General features: G+C 39.6%; 1 protein-coding gene across 2 annotated transcripts; it reads left to right on the top strand.

Moving 5' to 3' along the window:
* Window positions 1–6,145: 6,145 nt before the first annotated feature.
* COQ10B (coenzyme Q10B) lies at window positions 6,146–23,415 on the top strand. 2 transcript variants are annotated; one of them, XM_029224657.1, is made up of 5 exons: window positions 6,146–6,197; window positions 11,615–11,764; window positions 16,006–16,198; window positions 20,810–20,911; window positions 22,316–23,415. In XM_029224657.1, exons 2-5 carry the CDS (start codon window positions 11,640–11,642, stop codon window positions 22,481–22,483), a joined length of 588 nt encoding a protein of 195 aa, XP_029080490.1. In that variant the 5' UTR covers window positions 6,146–6,197; window positions 11,615–11,639; the 3' UTR covers window positions 22,484–23,415. The 2 variants fall into 2 exon arrangements, with proteins under 2 accessions (XP_029080490.1, XP_029080489.1); XM_029224656.1 differs by lacking the exon at window positions 6,146–6,197 and adding an exon at window positions 6,209–6,640.
* The last annotated feature ends 719 nt before the right edge of the window (window positions 23,416–24,134 follow it).

Genomic DNA, 24,134 nt, shown 5'->3' with positions numbered 1-24,134 from the left:
CATACTTGGGTAAAATGTTTAGCAGGTTATAAACTTAGTAACTTATAAAGAGGATAAAATAAAATTTTCTTGAGTGGAAAAAAAAGAAACTTAAAAGTGTCAGAAACCTATAACAGGGCTTCCCTCGTGGCGCAGTGGTTGAGAGTCTGCCTGCCGATGCAGGGGACACCGGTTCGTGCCCCGGTCTGGGAAGATCCCACATGCCGCGGAGCGGCTAGACCCCTGAGCCATGGCCGCTGAGCCTGCGCGTCCGGAGCTTGTGCTCCGCAACGGGAGAGGCCACAACAGTGAGAGGCCCGTGTACCGCAAAAAAAAAAAAGAAAAACACCTATAACAACAGTGTAAGAAAGGCTAAAACTCTCAGTGAGCTGAGGCTTATGATGAAATACTAAGATAAATAAGAAAGCTCTTGTTTGGAGCAAGAATAATAAAACCAATTCTGAGGTGGATGGTTCAATCTAACAGAAGACAAAGTGAACTCCCCAATTCATTTGTTTCTTTGTTTTCTATTAAGAAAAATAATCCCAAAACTAAAAGGAAAAAAATATGAGTAAAACAGAAATGGGCTTAATTTAAATGAGGCAAGGTAACAGTAAGAGAGTACCTGACAGCTTTAAGTGAGGGCAGGTGTCCTGGCCTCAACCAACCACATCCCACCTCCCAAAAGAACTTCCTGACGTACCAAAAGCACTTTTAAAAGCAATCTCAACAAAATGTATTATTTGTGATGGAGGACACAAGATATGAAAGATCTGAAACCCACATTAGGCAAACTGACTAAAGAAATAATGTTTCACACCAAAAAGAGGAGACAGGAGAATAGACATTATGTCTCAGATTTTTAAAATGGTAATCCTAATATAAAATATTTATTCTATTGGCTTCATGTATTATAGAAACGCCATAGAAACCCCAGTATTTCAGTTGCTTTGTAGTCCAGTGCACATAGACACAATTATAATTCTAACTAATTAATTACAATTCTAATTGTATTAGAAACAATTCTAATACAAAATGGTTAGAGTAGTTAGATACGTTTGTGGTATTTTAGGAGGATAGTACAGAAGTATCAAACCATGCTATCTATAGATGTATCTAATTCCTAAGGCGAGGCTTCCTAGGTGGGGTGACACTGGGTCAGTCTCACAGGATGAAAAGGAGTAAGCCAGATGAAAGGGAATAGAGGAGATGGGGTGGGAATAGGAAGGAGGACCTTTAGGAAAAGAGGGCAGTGTAGGCAAAAAAACACCACCGTGTCTGTAGAGGATCTAGAAGCAGTTCTATGTGGCTAGATGCTACAGTATGTGGCAGGGAGCAGCAAAAGGGGAATTCTAGGGTCAGATCAGAAGGTTGGTCATATAACCAGGAAGAAACTGCTTTCTTGATAAACTCTGAATGCCCTGAACTAAAACTTTCTGGATCTGGAAAGCTAAGAAGAGCCCCTAAACTAGGCTGTCACCCTTTGTGGCCCCCCCGGTTGTCAATTATCCTCTTTTCTCTTGCTCAAATTTCTAGTTTTGACTCAGTCTAAGTCACCTGTTTTAAAAAACAGTTCTATGAGAATTCCTTGGCGGTCCAGTGGTTAGGACTCCACACTTCCACTGCAGGAGGCATAGGTTCGAGCCCTGGTCATGGAACTAAGATCCTGCAACCTGCACGGAGCGACCAAAACAAACAGATCTAAAATTTTAGTATTACAAGGTTGTTGCTACATCGTTCACAAAGTCATGCAGGATAAAACAGCTCTCTGACTCAAGTCAAAGACAAGGGTTTACTTGCTGGCTATGCTGCTTTCTAGTGTGTGCAAGTTACTTAACATCCCTAAACCTGTTTCCTAAGGTCTTAGTCAATGTGCTGAAGGACTGGATCAAAAAGGCCTCATTGCACCAACACAGATACACCAATATCAACTAGTGCTTCCTCCTCAGAGATCTGAGTCCTAGTTCGTGGGGTTTGGGAGTAGCGAGTGTGTCTCCTTTATGCTTCTTAGGCACTGGCACCAGCCAAGCAGTGCCTTCCCCCTTAGAGTTGGGGTTCCTGCATTTTGGTACCCCTCCACCAAGTTTCTAAGTTCTAATAACACCAACTTCTTCCTTGTTCCCCCAGCCCTAGAGCGGCAAAGAGTCAGGCCTGCCTGCTATCCTTTGAAAGACCTGCCTACAAGGCTGGCCCTTCGCTGGCATTTGGGAACTTGGATTTCAGGTGAGTTTCCAACATTCCCAGAAATGATAAGGCTGTCTCACTGTGCCTGAACTGTGCAAGCAATATGGCTTATGCCAAACAACAGCTTTCCTTGGAGAGTCTGAAATTTAGCACCCAGGTAGAGGGTGCCTATGTGATCAGCCCCCAGTAAAAACCCTGGTACTGCACTGAGTCTCTTTTTATTTTTTAATCTAAGATGGTCTTTTTTTTTTTTTTTTTTTTTGGCTGCACTCGGTCTTCGTTGCTTGTGTGCAGGCTTTCTCTAGTTGCAGTGAACAGGGGCTACTCTTCATGGCGGTGTGCTGGCTTATTGTGGTGGCTTCTCTTGCTGCACAGCACAGGCTCTAGGTGCACAGGCTTCAGTAGTTGTGGCACACTGGCTCTAGAGCATAGGCACAGTAGTCGTGGCGCACGGACTTAGCTGCTCCATGGCATGTGGGATCTTCTGGACCAGGGATCGAACCCGTGTCCCCTGCGTTAGCAGGCAGATTCTTAACCACTGTGCCACCAGGGACGTCCCTGCACAGAATCTCTTGATTCTCAGCTTCTCTGGCTGGCAACATTTCACACATGTTGTCAGAATTTGTGTCAGAAGACTTAAGCATGTCACGTTAGTTCTCCAATCACTATTTAACAATGACTTTATATTAAATTTTGTTTAAAATAACTGGTATAATTTCCCTGATTGGTCCCTAACTGACAAAGCCAATCAGTAAGGACAAACTGTCTAGTTAATACCCTTTGATAGCTGATTTTTATTAGAAACTAACATCTGTAATTACAATAATCTCTCGTAATTCAGTTCCTGATTCAGTCAAGGAAGGTGTTCTTTCAACCAAACACTTCACAAAGATAATCCCTGTAAGAGATCGTTGAGCATGCTGGGAAGATTATTCTATTGATCAAAAAGGTGCCAGTAATGAGATTATGTTAACTTTGAAAGCTTGCTTTATTTCAGGAGAGAAATATAAGTGATGTTTAAAGGTCTTATTCTGTGGTTAAAATTCATCCTTTATTTGTTTTGACCAGAGGCTTGATTAAAAGCTGTATTAATACAAAGTCATAGCCATCTCTATTTACCTGAAGACTTTCTGGTTCTGTTCAGTCTGTATTCAGGGTTCCGAAGTGAGCAAAAGGTCAAAGCATATTTCTACGTGGAAGTCAATCAGGAAAATTTCATTTGTAAAGATCACATGAAAGGCAGAAATTAAATATACACATTATATATATGTGTATATATACACATAAGATAGAAGAAATATATAGATTTCAAACATCCACAAAAATTAGATACAATACTATTATAAACTCCCAATTATCCATATCCAGTTCAGTAATTATCAACAAATGATCAATTTTGTTTCGTACACTCTATTCCTCTACCCCCACTGGATCATTTTAAAGTAAATCACAAACATATTTCACCTGTAATCTTCAGTACAAATCTTTACTGAAGTAAAGATTTCAGTTGAATTTCCCAGTCTTGTATATGTCTTTTAATATTTGGTTTGTTCAAAACAAAATCTAAACAATGCCTCCTAAATCTTATAAATCTACAACAATCCCCCCCACCCCCAATCCTCCTTCTCTACTTGACATTTATTTGTGGAAGAAATTGGATCATTTGTCCTACAGAATTTCCCATATTCTGTATTTGGCAGATTATATCCCCTCGGTGTCATTTAACATGCTCTTCTATCTCCTGTTTAAACTGGCATACCTAAAAGCTTGACTAGGTTCAGATTCAATTATTTTGGCAAGAATATTTAATAGGTGGCATTGTGTCAGATATATTTTTGGAGCATAACTGGTCTGGACTCTAAGGTACTGCTTCTCACAGGTCTCTGCTGAATTTTAATTTACTACCAATCTTTTCCTATTGTATAAACAGATTTTTAGCCCACAATTTATGGAAGCACTGTCATCTACTAAAACTGAACCAGAATTTCTTATCACTTTTAAGCTTCTGACATATTACTCTTTGCTGAGAAGTCCAGTGAGTACCATACATTGTAATCTACTGCAAAGATGCCTTTATCTGCCTTAAAAAAATTTCTTTTAGTGGGGGGGAACTATTCAATTGGGTGACCCAATTCAGTAGATATTTTCTTATGTCTTGGAAGAGTTCAATAAGAAAATGTTTGGTAAATTTAATAAAAGAAGGCCTTCTATTAAGTTCACAAGTACATCATGTATTGTATTGAAAAATATGTTTAACAGGCTTTCTAGTTAACAATACCAATAGTTTGAAATAGAACTTCGTAGTTTGTGGAAGTGTAATGCCTATATTTTGTAGGCAACTTGTAACCACTGTGATGTTGAGTGGGGGGGTAATATAGTAAAAATGTGTTTTAAAGGAAGATATTACTGGTAATATTTAAGCTTTAAGGCAAGAAAAGCAGGGATTGTGTATTTGAAGGTAATCTGATATAGAATTGTCTGGATGCAGCTACAGAACGACCTCAATCAACAAGTACATCCTGTGTTGTATTGAAAAGTGCTTTACAGGGTTTCCCTGGTGGTGCAGTGGTTAAGAATCCACCTGCCAATGCAGGGGACACGGGTTCGAGCCCTGGTCCGGGAGGATCCCACATGCCATGAAGCAACTAAGCCCATGCGCCACAACTACTGAAGCCCGCCCGCCTAGAGCCCGTGTTCCGCAACAAGCCCGTGCACCACAACGGAGAGTGGCCCCTGCTCTCTGCAACTAGAGAAAGCCTGCGCGCAGCAACGAAGACCCAAGGCAGCCAAAAATAAATAAATAAATACATAAATGCATTTTAAAAAAAAAGTGCTTGACGTTCTTTGTAGCTGGTGGTTTCAACTCACTCCACAAAGCATCTAGTAAGGGATGACTGCAATGAACAAAGCAAGAGTAGAAAATAATAATCATACATACACACAGAAGCTAGAATATTTATGTAAATGTAAATCAGATGAAGTCACCTCAATGACTTCCCTTCACACATAGAGTAAAATCCAAAGTTGGTACCACGGCCTCCCAAGTACTATGAAAAAGCCCTCACTACCTCTGATCTCATTTCCTACCACTCTCTTCACTCACTGTGATCCAAAGCCCTTGCTCCTCATAAAACAAGGCAAGAATGTTTCTGTCTGGGGCCTTTGCACTTGCTGTTCCCTCCACCTGAAGATACTTTCCCCCTCAAACAGTCATATCGTTCACCTCCTCACTTCATTTAGGCCTCTGTTCATTATCACTTCCTCAGAGGCCCATCTGACCACCTTGTATAAAACAGCACCCCACCTTATCCCTCTCCATCTCCTTTCCCTGCTTTACTTTTTTCTACAGCATACGATTATCTGACATTGTATTATATTAATTGATTTCCCCCACTCTAGAATATAAGCTCTATGATAGTAAAGACTTTTGGTCACTTATCCAACACCTAAAACAGCGAACAGTGAGTGCTCCATAAATATTTGTTGACTACATTTAAGCAGCAGAATGCAGAAAGTAGTATTGCTATTCTCACTTTACGGTTTACAGGAAACTATGACATATAAAGATTAAATAAGTACCTGGGAACAAACAAAAGGGAAAAAAATGTCAAGACTTGATGAATGATTCCTGAAATGGGTAAATCGAAGCAAAGTCTGGTTTGTATGGAGGAAGGGAAACCCAAACCATACACGGACACCAATTAAAATGTTGGCCACACAGGAAGAAGGCAAATAGAACAGAGTCTCTTCCCTAAGGCCGTGACCATATGGTGCCCTCACAACAACCTCACAGTGTAAGCACGTCAGGTAGTCATTAACAGCAAGACTGACGGCCAGACTTCGCAGCCGGCAAGCATGGCGAGTCCCGCCCAGCACTCACCGGTTTGGACAGTTACATAATCAACAGCCAGAACCTCGGGCTTCCTCCCGCCCCTGGGCTGGCATCACGTGGCAGGCCTCGCGACCGGAAGCCGCACCCAAGAGAACCGCGGCAGTTGGCGAATCCGGGGAAGAGTTCCAGCGCGGGAGGTGAGGTGAGAGGTCACGGTGGTTCTTACGTAAGGGGCCAGAGCGCGCGGCGGGAACTGGAGACCCGCCGGCGGAGAGGGGTGCGTCTAGGCGGCCCTGCGCTCCCTTTGATTGGCCGGCAGGATGACGAACGCATTTACAGGCGGCCCTGCGGTAGTGGGAGCGTGCGTCAGCTTTGCACAATCGGGGAAAGAGAAGGGGCGTGTCTGACCGCTCAGGGGGCCCGCCGATTGGCTGGATGGCGGCGGCGCCGGGTGGCCAGGGCCGCCGGAGGAGGGCGGTGCCGTGGGCCTGGTCCCGGCTTACTGGCGACCGGTTTTAGTCAGATGATAATGGCAGCTCGGACCGGTCAGAGGGCCCTAAAAAAGGTGGTCTCGCGATGCCGTCCGAAGTCGGCGGCAGCGGCCGGAGCCCCGGTTCCTGCGCAGGGGCCTGCGCGGAACGTCAGGTAATGAACAACTCGGGCGCTGCGGCGAGGGTAGTTTTCAGCCCAGGCCTGCTGAGCAAGGGGACTGGGGGCATTTGGGGTGGGGCAGGCGGACCGGATGCGTTTCCGCGTCTCTGGAAAGAAAGGGTCTCCTGCCTTCTCAGGGCCGCGCGTTTCCCCCCACCCCCTTGGCCGGAGGCTCGCCGGCCTGTCACGGGCTCCCGGTCTTGTGTTTGTGATTCGCTGCCCTCGCGAGAGGCGGTGAATCATCCGCTGAGCGACTTTGAAGCAGCTGATAAAGCAACTCGGCGGGGGTGCCTTTGGGCTCTTCCGGCCTCCTCCCCATGGCTTACGGCTGCTGCTCTCGGAAAGTGATAACTTTGCGGCGCAGGAGTTGCGGGTTGATGGGCGTGTGGGAGTTTGTGGCCTGGCAGTAAGGCCCCCTTTGTTCCCCCAGCGTAAACGATGGCCAGACGTGCTTTCCCAGTTTCTGGTAGCGGTCTTTGCCCCCGCCCTTTGGTGCTTGCTAAACTAAACCGAAGCCGGGGACTTGGATTTTTTTCCATGCCATTGTAACTTAGAAGTCCTGTAACCTTGAACCAGAGTCTGCCTTCGATTTTCCTGGTTGGTTCTTTTTCGGTAGGTGATGGAGGTGGAGACACGAAAGATTCCATACTTCTACCATTTAGTCTCCTTTTATTAATGCCATTTTAATAAACTATGCTCGAAAATTAAAGTTAACGTTTAAAATTAATTTAGTTGTAAACTACGGGGTGGAGGGAGAAAGCACAAATCTGGTTGAGCTCCAGGACATTTAGATTCAGTGAAGAATTTTTTTAAATACCAACAACCCAACCAACTCCAAATCCTTTTAGACATTTATTGGTTGAAAAAGTTTTAAGCAGAACATACTGTATCATGCTTTAGATCTGCTTGTATTATTCTTATAAAATGCTGGCTTGCAAATAAACAAAACTAAAAATTGCTTTAGTGATCAAATTAAGGCTTAAATTCCAGGATAAAATATTTACTGTTTATGATAATGAAGAGGGAGAGAGTTTACGAGTTCATTGCAAGGCTGAAGCATTAACATAGATTCTGGCCTTTATTGTAGTAGAGTATTTGGGATGTAGTATTGGAAGATTAGTGACCAAAAAACTGTCCTTCATCTGGTCCAGTTTTCATTTCGTGGTTTAACCATATATACGATTGTATGGTTCTCGTATTGCAGTTGAAGACATATTGTTCTTGATAATATGTGAAAATAGATGGGCAGTCCAGGGCATTGTAACCATTGTATGCAGACCGATCAGAAAACGCCTGTTAACTTGCTTTAAACACAGGCATTTCCCTTATGATTGTACTCAGATTGTGTGTTTCTTTTTCGGGGGATAGGGGGACCGTATTACATGAACCTGGTACAAAATTCAAAACCATATACAGTGAAAAGTAAGTTTCCAAAACACCCAGTTCACCTCTTCAGAAGCAAGGGTCTTATTTTTTTTTTTTTTAATAAAGGTTTATCTCAGATGCTGCTTTTTCTGGTCTGATTTATCAGAAAATTGTTCATAATTGTGCATAGTATCTGCCACGTAAGTGGCTTCCAATAATAGATAAGAAGGTATCTATACGAAAAGTAAGCGAAATAGAGAAAACTGTTAAAACAGTTAAAGACATCTAAAGAATGTCTTAGAAGGGAAATGGGTGATTAGGCATTTTGAACACCAAGCTTGGTTTTTATAATCTGTGTGGCTACCAGAGATTCTAAATTATATTTTGTGTCCTTTTTTTTTAAAGGGGGAAGCTAAATTAACTGCCTAATTATTTTTAATTTTTAAATTTTATTTATTTTTGGCTGTGTTGCGTCTTCATTGCTGCGCGCGGGCTTTCTCTAGTTGCGGCGAGCGGGGGCTACTCATCGTTGTGGTGTGTGGGCTTCTCCTTGCGGTGGCTTCTCTTGTTGTGGAGCACGGGCTCTAGGCGTGCGGACTTCAGTAGTTGTGGCACGTGGGCTCAGTAGTTGTGGCAGTCGGGCTGTAGAGCGCAGGCTCAGTAGTTGTGGCGCACAGGCTTAGTTGCTCCACGGCATGTGGGATCTTCCTGGACCAGGGCTCGAACCCGTGTCCCTTGCACTGGCAGGGGGATTATTATTTTTTTTTTTTTTGCGGTACGCGGGCCTCTCACTGTTGTGGCCTCTCCCGTTGCGGAGCACAGGCTCCGGACGCGTAGGCTCAGCGGCCATGGCTTACGGGCTCAGCCATTCCGCGGCATGTGGGATCTTCCCGAGCCAGGGCACGAAGCCGTGTCCCCTGCATTGGCAGGCGGACTCTCAGACACTGTGCCACCAGGGAAGCCCGGCAGGGGGATTCTTAACTACTGCGCCACCAGGGAAGTCCCTGCCTACCTATTTTATTTCCACTGTTCTGCTTCATTCAGCAGAATAACTGTCAGTCACTTTTATTGGCATAATTCCACTTTAAAGCAAACTCTATAGCTTTACTCAAAAAAATTACAGTAGGCTTTTAAAAATATTATCACTGCCTTTAAAATTCACATAACATCATATTTTTAAAGATCTTTAGGAACACATGACACCCTTATTCTCTCTAGGAGATGAATCTATCTTAAAAGAGACTTAAGTTCATTCATACAGTTCATATGCTTGATTCTTTTCCATAGTCATGAAGCATTTAGCTTAACTATTTTCATTGACCTTTCTTTCATTACCTTTGGAATGAGTGTACCCAATTTTTATAAACAGCTTTAATTGTTCAAAAGTTTTTTCTTGTATTTTTGGAGCCATAGTCTCAAGTATCACCTCTTATCTTCTGGCTGAATATCGCCAATTTCTTCAATCATTCTTTAACTTGATTTTCTCTTCCAGCCAAACTGTAGGGTCTTAGTGTCCTTAAAGAAATTTTATTTATATGTAAATCATATCTTATATAAATCAAATTTCATATGTGAGATTTCACCAGGCCACTCCATTACACTTTTAAAAAGTAACTTGAAGATGCAATTTAATGAAATATTGCTCTCTTACTTGGAACACTTCAAGAACATCTCATTGAGAATAAATTCCAAATTGCTTTATCCTCACCAATAATCCCCAGTATGATCCAGCTCCAACCTGTCTCTCTAACATTATTTCATGGTGCTCTCCCCCGGCTTGCTATACTGCTGTTACACTGTTAGTCTTTTTTAGCGTCTGGATGCTGCCACGCTCTTCCCCTAGTACCTGAAATGCTCTGTATCTACCTCTCCTCCCACGTACATACACACATGTATGTGTGAGAGAGATTTTATATATATGTGCACACGCATTTATTATGTACATACATATCTATTAGAATGGCTAATGACTCCTTATCCATTATTTCTCAGCTGAAATACAACCTCAGAGGACTTCCTGGACCACCCTGTCTAAAGAAGGTCCTAATTACATCTCCCCACACCCATTTCTATTTTAGTGATTCTTTTTTGAATCCCCAACTAGAATGTAATCTTCATGTTTGTTTTATTCACCATTATATCCCTAGTGCCTAGCTCAGAATAGGCGCTCAATAAGTATGTGAACTAATAATGCACGAATAGTAGTGTAAAACAGTTATGCAATAATCTTATTAGAATAAAGGCTGAAAACATTTAGGTGAACAGAAGCATATCAGGCATCTATATTACAAAGCACCCAAACAGTTAACATTCTAGTTACCTTGACATATGTTTTCACATATACACATGGAAATGGAGATTGGAAGGTAAAAGATAACTGAGCAGCAGGTCTGACAGGGCCACCAGATATCCAGTGGGAGAGCAAGATCTAATTTCAAATCTCATAGAGTAGATCAGAAATTAAGGAAACCCCTGTGGATCCAGCTGGGAAAACAAGCTGAGTAGATGAGTTGAAAAATGGATGATGAATATCCTAGAAAGCCTAGGGTAAGAATACGTTGTAAAACATGACTGCAGACTAAAAGCCAACTTCTGGGAGAGATACCTTTTCTGTTAGAAGCTTCTAACCATAACTGTAAGCTGGTATTTTTAGTTTCTTTTTTTTAAATAAAATTTATTTATTTTATTTATTTTTGGCTGCGTTGGGTCTTAGTTGCAGCGCGTGGGCTTCCTCTAGTTGCAGCAAGAGGGGGCTACTCTTCGTTGAGGTGTGTGGACTTCTCATGGCGGTGGCTTCTCTTGTTGTGGAGCACAGGCTCTAGGCGCATGGGCTTCAGTAGTTGTGGCATGTGGGCTCAGTAGTTGTAGCTCACGGGCTCTAGAGTGCAGGCTCAGTAGTTGTGGTGCACAGACTTAGTTGCTTCACAGCATGTGGGATCTTCCCGGACCAGGGCTTAAACCCATGTCCCCTGCATTGGCAGGCAGATTCTTTTTTTATTAACATCTTTATTGGAGTATAATTGCTTTACAATGGTGTGTTAGTTTCTGCTGTATAACAGTGAATCAGCTATATGTATACATATGTCCCCATATCCCCTCCCTCTTGTATCTCCCTCCCTCCCACACTCCCTATCCCACCCTTCTAGCTGGTCACAAAGCACTGAGCTGATCTCCCTGTGCTATGCGGCTGCTTCTCACTAGCTATCTATTTTACATTTGGTACTGTATATATATGTCCGTGCCACTCTCTCACTTCGACCCAGCTTACCCTCCCCCTTCCCCCTGTCCTCAAGTCCATTCTCTACTGCGTCTTTATTCCTGTCCTGCCCCTAGGTTCTTCAGAACCTTTTTTTTTTTTTTTTTTTAGATTCCATATATATGGCAGGCAGATTCTTAACCACTGCGCCACCAGGGAAGTCCCTTTTTAGTTTCTTTATGGTGCTTTAGAAGCTTTCGTGTGTGTGTGTGTGTGTGTGTATTTTTTCAGGACTATTCTAAGGTTGCACAGTCTTCTAAAGTATGATTGTTATTTTACAATCTCTATAGTTTGTGTTTTCTCTTAATTGTCAATGTTACTCAATCAGGTACTTTTTGTCTTTTTAGATATTTAGCTTCCTGTGGTATACTGATGAGCAGAACTCTTCCACTACATACCTCAGTTTTGCCTAAGGAGATATATGCAAGAACTTTCTTCAGAATTGCTGCACCATTAATAAACAAAAGAAAAGAATATTCAGAGAGGAGAATTATAGGGTTTGTATAAAATAATAGTTGTACTAAAAGAGCGTGTTCACAATTTTCTATGGAACATCATGCCTCTTTTTTTCTAGATTCTCTTCTTACAGACTAAGCTCTAATTTTCTAGCCCTTGCCGTTTTATAAATATTTGTTGAATGTAGTCATGTGGTAACTCTATAGGATAGATTTAAATCTTGACATTTAAAGGAAATAATTCGACTGTTTATGACCTGCATTTTTTGTACACGGTTCTTTTTTATAGTGGCAACATTACTGATATGTTGAGCCAGATATGTCTGTATAGCTCCCTCACATACACACATACCTAGGTAAGTACATATAAACATGCTAAGAGGCCCCTACCATCTAGAGCAGAGGTTGGCAAGCTTTTCTGTAAAGGGCCAGTTAGTAAATAGGTTTGTGGACCATACTGTCTCTGTTGCAACTACTCAACTCTGTCACTGTACCCCAAAAATAGCGATAGACAATATGTAATAAATGGGCCTGGCTGTGTTTTAATAAAATTTTATTTACAGAGCCACGCAGCAGGCCAGGTTTGGCCCCTCATCTAGGGGTATATACAGCAGAGTATAGAGAGTCTGCAGATCTGCTAAACCAGAAATCAAGCAGTCCTTCATATGGGAATTTCTACAAGGGGGTCTTAATTCCCAACAGACCATTAAATATTACATGAATTCTTCTAAAAGTACTTTTCATTCATTTTATTTAGTTGCTTTTTCCCTTCTAATTTTTCTGCAGTAAAGAACTTTGGGCATACTCATAACTTTTGTCACATAATTGACCGTTATTACTGGATAGTCACTGTATTAGTTAAGGTAATGCTAGCAACCATACAGGTAAAACCCAAAAGTTTATTTCTTTCTCATGTAAAGTTGAAGTGGGTATTCCCAATCCATGGGCAGCAATCCTCGAGTAGTGATTCAGGAAGCCAGGCTCCATCCAACTTGTGACTTTTGTAATTCCTTAGTCTTCAGAGTCTCTTAAAAAGATACACGTGGTTCTTAATCATATTGGTCTGGAAGTGACACCCAGTGCTTACTCTCAGATATTATTCGCAAGAACTAGTCATGTTACAGCTATGTAATTGTAGCCTCCGGGTGGCCAGCAATTATGCCACATAAAGCAAGTGTAAATACTTGGATAGGTAGACATCTTTGCATCAGCTGGTATCTGTTGAAAAGAGACATGGCAACAAAAGGATGAGAAATCAAATAGTGAATTGGTCTGCTTTCCTTTTGAATCAGAAATATAACATCTTCCTTTTACTGTGTACTTGCCATTTGACAGGCACTGCTGGGGGCTCTATATTTATTGTTTCATTTAATTCTCACAATAGCCATGTGAACTAGGTATTATTCCCATTTTAGAGATGAGGAAACTGAAGCGATTATGTTGTGTCATGACTCCTAAGCTTATTTTTCCCACCATATTTACTTATTCTTTCTTGCTTCCTTATTCTTTCTCGTGTTAAAATTCTTTTTATTACAAATTGGTCTTATCTAATGATCTCCGTCTTCCCCCATATTTGACATAAACACATAATAGCTACCATTTATTAAGTGCCTAGTAAGCATTGTGCATTATGCTAAAACTATTTCACTTAACCCTTAAAAGAACCCTGTAGGGACTTCCCTGGTGGTCCAGTGGTAAATAATCCACCTTCCAATGTAGGGGACGTGGGTTCGATCCCTGGTCAGGGAACTAAGATCCCACATGTGGCAGGGCAATTAAGCCCGCCACCACAACTACTGAGCTCGCACGCCTCAACCACAAACTACAGAGCCCACACACTCTGGAGCCCGCGCCACAACTAGAGAAGAGAAAACCCATATGCCACAAGTAGAAACCCGCACGCCACAAGGGAGCACCGCAGTGAAAGATCCTGCATGCCGCAATGAAGATTGGACAGCGAAATAAATAAATATTAAAAAAAAAAAACACCTGTACAGGTATTTTTCAATTATGGATGAAGAAAATGAAGTTGAGAGGTTAAGCAGCCTAGCCAGGGTCACATGACTTACTATGTTTTAGAGTTGATATTTGAACACAGTACTTTCTGACTACAAAGTCCATCCCCTTGACTGCTATGCTATACTGCTTTCTTAGTGCAGACTACTTTTATGACAATTAGCTTCCAGGCTACCAGGTTTCATACTTCATGGGACTTATTTTGGCATTTATTTCCCAATGTCTGAGAACATGGGGAGGGTAGGTTTATTTCCCCCCCTCTGCTGTGGGCCTCATTTCATGATCATAAAGATTAAATATGTATAAACACTCATTCTGTCATATTCCAAAAGTACCCTTTTAAACTTTAGAATGTCGTTGTTTACTATATCATTTTGAGGTGAATTATGTTTTAACAGTGTGAGTCTTTATAACCAAGAATTATATGTGTCTGGTTCTCATTCAGTTGTCTTTTACTTGCATCCACAATGTTTTTGTTGTTTGGTTTTTCATTTAAACCCTGATGGTTTTTTGTTGTATTTCTATGTATTTTGCATTTCTATGCTACTGTTTTCTACTTGTTAGTATAGGAACGATATTAATTTTTATATATTTCTCAACAGGCTACATAACTAAATTCTGAATTGATTAGCTTCTGATTTGATAGTCATATCACCTGCCAATTTATAATTTTGCCTAATTCTTTTCCACACATGTGCCTCATATTTCATGCTCTGATTTAATTATTTTGACATACTTTCAGAAAAATGTCAGATAACGATGATATACAGCACCTTTGTCTTATTTCTAACTCCAATAGGAATGCTTCTGGTATTTAACTATCTATGGAGGGAATCATATAATGTTTTTGCTTTGACTAATTAATATGGTTATAATAATATAATTCTTAGTATTAAACCATCCAAACATCCTTAAATGAGTTGCATTTGATTGTTGTATTTTTTAAAAAATATATTGCTCTATTATATCTGCTGATATGTAGAAGTTTTGCCACAGGTGATGTGGGTTTATAGATTTTCTTTTTTATGTGCTTTGTGAGGCTTGGGTTTGCAGATGTTATGCTGGCTCATAAAAAGAATGAGAGGTTTCCTTTTTTTGTGGTATAGAATAGATGTTTTTCTTAATTACAAAATCATCACATACTTGTATAAAAACTTAACAATTTAGAAGTATGTATACTAAAAGACTTAGTCTATTTTTACTCCTACTTCTTTTTCCTGAATTAACAACTGGTAATTGTTTAATCTGTATCCTTCTAGGACTTTTTCAATGTGTTTTCATTACAGACAGTCTATTAACATAATTATTTTCAGGGAGAAAAATCCCGAATGTTTAAAATTGAGGAAATATAGTATACACTTAAAATATTTCTCAAATAGATAATAGAATCATATATATCCCGTCTGCTTTAGTGTGCCTTTTTTCACATAGCAATATATTGTAAACCTCTTTGCTCTAAACTATATGGTTGACCCTTGAAAAGTGGGGTGTTTAGGGGGTGCAGACCCCCACACAGTAAAAAAAATCTGCATACTGCTATTTCTGTCTCCAAACGAGGAATTGTTAAATGACTCACCCAAAGGCAGGAAGCTGATGAAACAGTTTGGATAAAATCAAGACTCAAAAAATAAAATAAAATAAAATAAAATAAAGACTCAAACCCTAGTTTTTTTGATTCCACATATTGTGATCTCTAATTGAACACAAACTTTCCCTCACATTTAATTTAAAGATCGGTAAAATGAAAATACAGGTACTAAATTTACTGAAAAAACTTTGTGTATAAGTGGACCCACACAGTTCAAACCTGTGTTGCTCAAGGGTCAACTGTACATCTGATCTTAATCCCTTTAGATAACTGATAGAGTTCCACAGTATGAGTGTACCATAATTCATCAACCATTTATTATTAAGCAATTATTAATGTTTATCAACCAAATAAACATTTAGGTTGCTTCTAGTTTTTTTCTCTCAAAGGCTCAGTTTTTAAATGCTGGTTACTAATTAAAATTTTAAAAACCATATCTGCAAGCCAGATTCAACCTGTGGTCTGCCACATTGTAAGCTCTGCTACAGACATATGTTTAGCTCCCTTTTATCCTTTTATTTTCTGTGTTTTAAAGACATTCATCCCAGAGTGTGGTTCTATATGTGTGCCAAATGATTTATTGCCTCATACATAGTAAACCTTATTCATATTCAATTTAAAGTGTACATATACCATATAAATAGATGCAGTTAACACCTCTCCTTTTTTTTTTTTTAAGATATTCTATGCAGGAAATGTATGATGTAGTATCAGGAATGGAGGATTACAAGCATTTTGTTCCTTGGTGCAAAAAATCAGATGTAATATCAAGGAGATCTGGATACTGCAAAACACGATTAGAAATTGGGTTTCCACCTGTATTGGAGCGCTATACATCAGTGGTAACCTTGGTGAAACCACATTTGGTAAAGGTAATGGTTTTGTTTTTTGTTGTTTTTAAATATTCCTCAAATATTATGTTAAATGGGTTAAAGTATAATAGCATTAAGAAGACTTCCCTAAACTAATAGGAGGAGGGAAAAAACAAACTATTGTATCTCTTAAATCATGTTATTTTACACAATATTAGCATTATTCTTTCCAAATAGAAATTTAACTAGAACATGGAAATTAGAAGCTTTTTCCTTTGTCCTTCTGTTGAGGACTATTGACCCACAGGAAGGATTTGGCCGCACAAGTGAGAAATGTTTTAATACTTGCACTACTTTTTCTTAAGTTAAGGAAGGGAAAGTGGTGAGAGGATGTAGAAAGGTAGAAAAGATATAAATGTGGAGAACATAAACATTGTTGAAGTCATCCTGCCATGTACCAGGTACTGAAATGCCAAGTGTTGTTGCATGCATATATTAAGCATCTTACTCTTCTCAGAGGAGGGTACACATTTAGAAAAGGTACCCAGACTTCAACACACAAAAAGGCAGAATTCCATAGAGTAATGCCGATTTCTTTTGAATTTCTAGATGTGATGACCAAAGACTTTCAAAGCTGCATTGTGTTTTGTGCTCACAGGATTTAGTGGTGGTATCATTTCTTGGTAATTGGCCAGAGCTAAATTCCTTCGTCACCTCTTTGTCAGGCATTGAGGAGGAGCAACTCTCATACCAGAAAGAGTATACTGTCCAGTGAAGCTAAGACCTTGGAGTCCATCCTAGTCGCAATCTCAAAACTTCAACTCCACTTAAAAGACTGTGCCCCACTGTGGGACTCTGTCATTATTACGACTGTTTTCACCTGTTTGCCTCATAGTTCTGGAGTTTTCACCTACTATACTCCACTTAAAATAGCTAACATATTGAGCTCTTTATAGTGCTTTACTTGAATTACTCTTCACAACAGCCCTTTGAGATGCAAATTTTATTCTCCATCTTATAGTTGAGTACACTAAGGCCTAGAAGAGTTAGATAAGGTTACACAGCCAAGACTCTAGTCTGTCTGACAGCAGCAAATATCTCTGTAATCTTAAAATTGAGTCCCCTGACCTCAGTCTCTTACCATTCAGACTCTCATAACTTAGATCTTAACATATCCTGCATCTAACTAAAAGAACTCTAAAGTCTCATTTTCTCCTGCTGGCTTTCTTTCCTTCCCTGGCTTCCATGAATGAACCATATAGTGCTTATTCCACAGCCCTGTGCCTTTGCATATTGTTCCCTCTTTTACCTATAATGGAAATTCCTTGCCTGTTAATCTTTCAAATTCCAACCTGCTTTCTCCCTTTCCTTTCATATAGATGACTAGTTCTACCTCAGTGATTCCTCTGGGCTTTGCACGTGCTTTATTTATTTCTCTTATCACTCTGTAGTGTAATTTCTTTCTTCATTTGTATTTCTGCTTGACAAAATCGAGCTACTTGAGAGAATGGGAGATCCTCTTTTTCCTCTCTGTATCCTCAGCACCAGTACTACAATGACAGGAGTCATGAGGCCTCTTTGTTTATGAAGTTCTCACTACTGTGTTCTTGGGTTATTGTAGATCCACAGATGTTCATAATAATTTCAGTAACTTTTAACACTGCCAAGGAGGGAGGAAACTATTTTTTTTAATTATAATAATATGTATTAGATAGTCATTGCTATCTCAATTTTATGAGGCTTAGGGAAATTAAGAGCCCTACACAAATTCATACTGTGTGTGTCTGATTCCAAAACTATTTTTCCATTAAAATAAGCTGTCTCACTTAGTGTGCTAGTTTATTGTTTAAAGACATATTTGAGAATAACACACAACTCTCTATGTTCAGCTTTCAATTTTCCCTGGGTTCAGGTTCTGGATTTTAATACCTGATACACATATGTGACATATAATAAAAATTATTATAACTGAGGAAGCAGCAGAAGCCATGTGACATTTTCTGTGAATCGTTAGCTGCCCCAAATGTGCCTGTGACTTAACATGTCAGTGATTCTAGTCTACCTGAATCTGTAATGGCCAGAAACCTTCCTACTGTGTTCAGTATCTCTGTTAGGAATGAGATCTTTGGCAGTATTGTCCCTATCAAAACGTACCAATAGTCTGGGAGGATCCCACATGCCGCGTAGCAACTAGGCCCGTGAGCCACAACTGCTGAGCCTGCGCATCTGGAGCCTGTGCTCCGCAACAAGAGAGGCCGCGATAGTGAGAGGCCCGCGCACCGCGATGAAGAGTGGCCCCCGCTTGCCACAACTAGAGAAAGCCCTCGCACAGAAACGAAGACCCAACACAGCAAAAATAAATAAATTAATTAATAAACTCCTACCCCCAACATCAAAAAAACCCAGTAAAAATCCATGGGTCCTTGAGCTGGATTATTGATATGAGTATAGCACTGCCACATTTTGTGAAAAAGTGGTCAGAGGAAGGTGCTATATTATAGTGATTATTCCCAACAGCTGTTTCTCCTTCACTATTAAATTTCCTATAAGCTTCTTATGTGGTTGTAAAGAAAGGTGGAATGCATTATCTTAAAGTTGGGTAATTTAAAAAGTTTTAAAAAATTAAAAATAAAAGTAAATAAACAGGGGCTTCCCTGGTGGTCCAGTGGTTAAGACTCCAGGCTTCCACCGCAGGGGGCATGGGTTTGATCCCTGGTTGGGGAACTAAGATCTCACAAGCTGTGAGGCATGGCCAAAAACAAAAAAAGTAAATAAACGAAGTTGGATAACTGAAACAATACGGTTTTATTATAGACTTTTGATGGTTTTAAAAATTGGATGGCCATTATTGAACTATATATAAAGCCAAACTCTTTGAAGAAAATTTTTACTTCTCCCCAGTGACTTAGCATATCAGCTATTAAAGTAGTTAGTATTTTAATGACTTATTTTATCGTGTCTAAATAAGTTTTAAAACATTCACTGGTTTCCATATTAAAAATTAAAGTAATATGTTCTTTTTATAAATGTGTAAATAGAGCATATCTTTTTAAATGCATTTTAGTATGGATGCAGTTTATAATGATTCTACCGTGTTACCATCTGATAATTAATTCAAAAGGGTTTAGATGAAGAGGAAGTGAGGAATAAACTGCAAATGGATTTTTAGCTCTTTAGCCCCCAGTTTGAACCATCTTTAGAGAGATCCAGATATAGTCAGTGAAATAATCCTATATTCTGTGTTTAGGTAGGCTATAGCTATGGGAGAAAAAATGACTGTTTACTTGGGGGAAACAGAGTTTACCTACGCAGGTCCTTATTTTGCAATATATTTTGTAGTGTGTAGCCTCAGGAGAGGGACAGTCTAAATTCTTGAGGGGGATAACTTATCCAAAAGAAAGGGGGTAGAGGGGCTTGATCATTTATCGGCCCCAGGATTTGCCAGAATTGCTGAAAACTTAAGGCTTAATTGAGGAGGGGAGTGTAGACTGAAACAAGAATTTAAAAAAATAGCCTGCTTCTGAGGGAAGGTGATAGATATTCTTGAGGTCAATTGTCTACTAGTATAATAAGGCCCAGATGGCATCTTAGGATAGTAATAAAGAAACTGAATTCTTTAAAGTATTTTTGTTTTGTTTGTTTTGCGGTATGCGGGCCTCTCACTGTGTGGCCTCTCCCGTTGCGGAGCACTGGCTCTGGACGCGCAGGCTCAGCGGCCATGGCTCACGGGCCCAACCGCTCCGCGGCGTGTGGGATCTTCCCAGACCGGGGCACGAAACCGTGTCCCCTGCATCGGCAGGCGGACTCTCAACCACTGCGCCACCAGGGAAGCCCTGAAACTGAACTTCATTCAAGGTCATAACATGTTCTAACAATGGACTAGTAACTATGGTTCTGGCCACCATTTTTCACACTGCAGGAGGCAACTCTTTAATGGGTCTCAACCAACATTTTTTAATGATATAGAATGGGAAATGTCAGGATGCACTGCACATAGTATTACTGTGTATTATGTTTCAGTGTGTACACACACATGTAAAATAAACATGAGCACAGAAGAGAGGTCAGAAAGCAGTGGGTCAGGGACAAGGGTCAGGGCCACACTTTCAGGAAAACTGGAACCATAGAGGCCTCTAGAAATAAAGAATAATGAGTTAGGGAAAGACTGAATGTGACTGATAGGAAATCTTTGAGTTGCAAAGAAGAATTATAGAATTGTTCTAGGAATCTGTGCCAAATGCCTTACAAATGTTAAATTTAGCCATCTCGTACTGATGGTATAAGACAGGCATTATACTTATTTTACAGATTAAGGAAATACAGTACAGGGAATTAACTTGTTCAGGATCACTTATAAGTGGCAGAGCTGGAAATAAACTTGCAGGTAGTCACTCCCTGTTTTGTTGTGGGAGGAGAACTCTAAGTAGCACAGTGGGTGACAGCAGTGGAAGAGAACAAGTGGCAATCTTGGGGATCCCAGGAGAAAGGAAAATGGCTTATATTGGCCAGAGATCACTTCCTAGTACCAAGCTAACAATGAGATGTTTTTGTCACCTGTGGTCTGACCTATAAAAATATTTACTTCTCAAAGAAATCATCTTCAGTTGTAGATTCTGGACACAATCCAAATGGTATTTTAACTGTGGTTTTATTTTTTTCATTTTGTTCTAGGCATCCTGTACTGACGGGAAGCTCTTCAATCATTTGGAGACTGTATGGCGTTTTAGCCCAGGTCTTCCTGGCTACCCAAGAACTTGTACTTTGGATTTTTCAGTAAGTCTCTCATAAAGCCCTCTATTTGTTCCAAACATCAGGTGAAGTTGGTAAAGAAGGAGTAATCCATTTTTATTAGAACCCAGATGTCATAATTAATAACCTACGTGCATAGCAATTACTGAAAGACATTTTTTTAAAAATCTCAAATTTCTGAGTATTGAATACCTTTTTCTGCACTTTTTTTTTTTTTTGCACTAATTTTATAAGAAAAAATGCTAGGGGAATTCCCTAGCAGTCCAGTAGTTAGGACTCTGTGCTTCCACTGCAGGGAACATAGGCTCGATCCCTGGTTGGGGAACTGAGATCCTTCATGCTGTGCGACGTGGCCAAAAAAAAGAAAAGAATGCTAATGACCCTTTCTCTTTTTCTGTTTTATTCCTTGAAACCTTGAATAGTCATCCCTTCTCTATTTTCTAATTTTTACAAGTCCATAGATTATAAGACACACGCAACTAAGGGTTCACGTGCCACAACTAACGAGCCTGCAAGCCTCAGCTAACACCCAGCGCAACCAACCAACCAAATAAATATTTTAAGAAGAAATGGTTATAATTTTGAGTAAATTACTGTATGCTATTCTCAGCTCTTAAGTTGCTTTCATCGCAAAATTGAAAATGCGACAGTTGGGGAAATTTGAATGAAACCTCTCTAGATTAGATAATAGCATTATTATCTAGTAATATTAACTCCCTCTGTTAATTTCTTGGTTTTAATTGTACTGTGATTATATAAGACATTGAAATAGGGGAATCTGGGTGATGGGTGTATGAGAAATCTTAGTACTGTTTTTGCAACTTTTTTATAAATCAAATTATTTTAAAATTAAAACATTCAGAAGTTAATGGATATTTAAGGTCCTTAAGATATTATTTCTTAAACTGGGTTGCCTTGAATTCTGTCTTGAGGGGATATAAAGTTCTAAATCATTGTCTACTTTAAGATTGAACCACCTTCACCATCTATTTTGTGGGTTAATCTCATCTTTCTGCTACTACTTCTCATGGGAATACCGTATCAGAAGGATCACTTCCCTTATTTACTTTTGGGAGGTAAGGTAGCTCGAAAAGGGGCATATTAATAAGAAGGCAAAGTGATAAACATGGTATTTAGCAAAGCTTTTTTCCAGGTTTCTTTAACTTAATAAAAGCAGACTCTTTGCCCCAAAATGAGATTCATTGGCCTTGTTTACTTAAGCTTATTGTTTAGCCGTTGTTGTGCTTACTGCAGTAAACAAATCTCCCTCTTCTGAGGGATGTTAAAATCTCATCTAGATAGACCCATAGAGCTCTGCCTTAGGTACTGGGCCAAGTAACACATTTCACAGTGTGAACACCATTACCCTAAGTGGAGATTGAGTAAAAGAAAGATCTTTCTAAAATAATTATTAACATTTTCCTACAGATTTCTTTTGAATTTCGCTCACTTCTACACTCTCAGCTTGCCACATTGTTTTTCGATGAAGTTGTAAAGCAGATGGTAGCTGCCTTTGAAAGAAGAGCATGTAAGCTGTATGGTCCAGAAACAAATATACCTCGGGAATTAATGCTTCATGAAGTTCATCACACGTAAAGAGAAAAAGGAAATGGTCACCTACTTGTAACTAGTTTATTCACTTTTAGGAAGTACTTTCATCATTTGCTTTCAGAAGTCAGAAAGCAGTTGTCAAACCGGCTTTGATTATAAACCCGTACCATTGAAAATTTGCACTTGGAATATGGAACCATGTGTACATAGAATTCAATCAAGTGTAATTCAGAGTAATATGTATATTAGCATATTTACAATAATGGGATGTCATCACTATTGCTAGAATACTGACATCACTCTTCTGAACAGAAACTGAAACTGTAAATTTAAACCTTTTAGTTACCACCTCACCTGAAAGAGGTTGGTTGAGATACTCATGCAGTGTGTATTATATTAACCATTATCACTTTTAAGTTATTAAATTCAGACTATTTATAACTTATTGTCTTAGGGTCTGCCTCATGGCTTAGAATATTTGAGTAATCATCAGATGTTTAAAGTAAAAACTTTGACTTAAAAATACTGTTAATGAAGGTTCCCTGGCACTTTTCTTATTTTTAAATTGTTCTTGTGGGTAGTAGTAGATAATTCGCTGTTATACTGAGGTTAGCTTCCAGATAGTGATTTTTTTTTTTTTTTGGTGAGTGGTCCAGAGTTTTAAGCTACTTTTCTCATAGTTTGCAGCCCTCTCCCCAGTACTTCGACTGCTCTTTCAAAAATGCTGTTTGCGTGTCAAATTTTGTCTACAGCAGTGGGCAGTACATGAGGATAATAAGTTGGTGTCCAATTTTGTCTACAACAGTGGGCAGTAGATGAAGATAAGTTGGCTGAGATGTCTCCAGCACCGTGCATCCTTATTTTCTATTTATTGTGTGTACTCACTTTCAGTAATGCATTTCAAACTGATATTTTTGTAAACAAATCAATGTAAGGACTGAAGTGGTAACTTAATAAAGTTAATTTGTTTATTTTTTGTACAGTTATTTTGGTTATTGAAATGTCTTAAAATACTTTGACAGAAAAAAATCTGGGCAAAATTCAGTCTTCCTTTAATCAATATTGATTCCCTTCCCTTCCTTCATTCCATACCCAACAACCCTCTGGCATTAATTACCCTTCCCTTGTTTCCTCAGATCAGCAAGGGAACTTACTAGTTCGTTCCCTACACGAATGCGTGTTTGCATCAATTTGTTCAGTAAATCTGTTGTGAGTAGCTGCTCTCTGCCACATGGTGGGTATACAGTGGTGAAGGATTCTTACAGTCTGCTCACATGGAGCTTGATTATGCCTTCACACAGGTAAAGTATTTTTCCACGTATAAATGAGGTATCTTCCCAGAGCATAAGTAGTTTGTATATAATTATGTACCTTTGGGGACTTCCCTGGCGGTCCAGTGGTTGAGACTCCGCGCTTCCACTGCAAGGGGGCGTGGATTTGGTCCCCGGTCAGGGAATTAAGATCCCGCGTGCCGAGCGGCACAGCCAAAAAAAGAAAAAAAAAATTATGCACCTTTTAAAAAACAAAGTTTTTTTTAAGTGGCAAAGATAAGACCCCAGATATTTTCTCTTTTTCCCTGTACAGTATTACTACACTTTTAATGGAAATAAGAATTTGTACTTTACCACTATTCTTAAAGTGCCATAAGTAGACTTAGGTTTAGAATCTAACTTAGTGGTTGGGTGTAACTGGACTG

The sequence above is a fragment of the Monodon monoceros genome, unplaced genomic scaffold, assembly GCF_005190385.1.
Source record: "Monodon monoceros isolate NGI ecotype Baffin Bay Population unplaced genomic scaffold, NGI_Narwhal_1 Super_Scaffold_16, whole genome shotgun sequence".
NCBI classification, from domain to species: Eukaryota; Metazoa; Chordata; class Mammalia; order Artiodactyla; family Monodontidae; genus Monodon; species Monodon monoceros.
The sequence above is the reverse complement of the archived record's forward strand: the minus strand, read 5'-3'. Positions and strand labels throughout refer to the sequence as shown.

Bases quoted from the DNA above. Each gene is read 5' to 3' on its own strand.
- COQ10B (XM_029224656.1), top strand. From the start codon at position 6,519: ATGATAATGGCAGCTCGGACCGGTCAGAGGGCCCTAAAAAAGGTGGTC. The intron at 6,641-11,614 runs GTAATGAACAAC...TTGTCTTTTTAG, and splicing joins GGGCCTGCGCGGAACGTCAG to ATATTTAGCTTCCTGTGGTA. The intron at 11,765-16,005 runs GTTTGTATAAAA...TTTTTTTTTAAG, and splicing joins TCAGAGAGGAGAATTATAGG to ATATTCTATGCAGGAAATGT.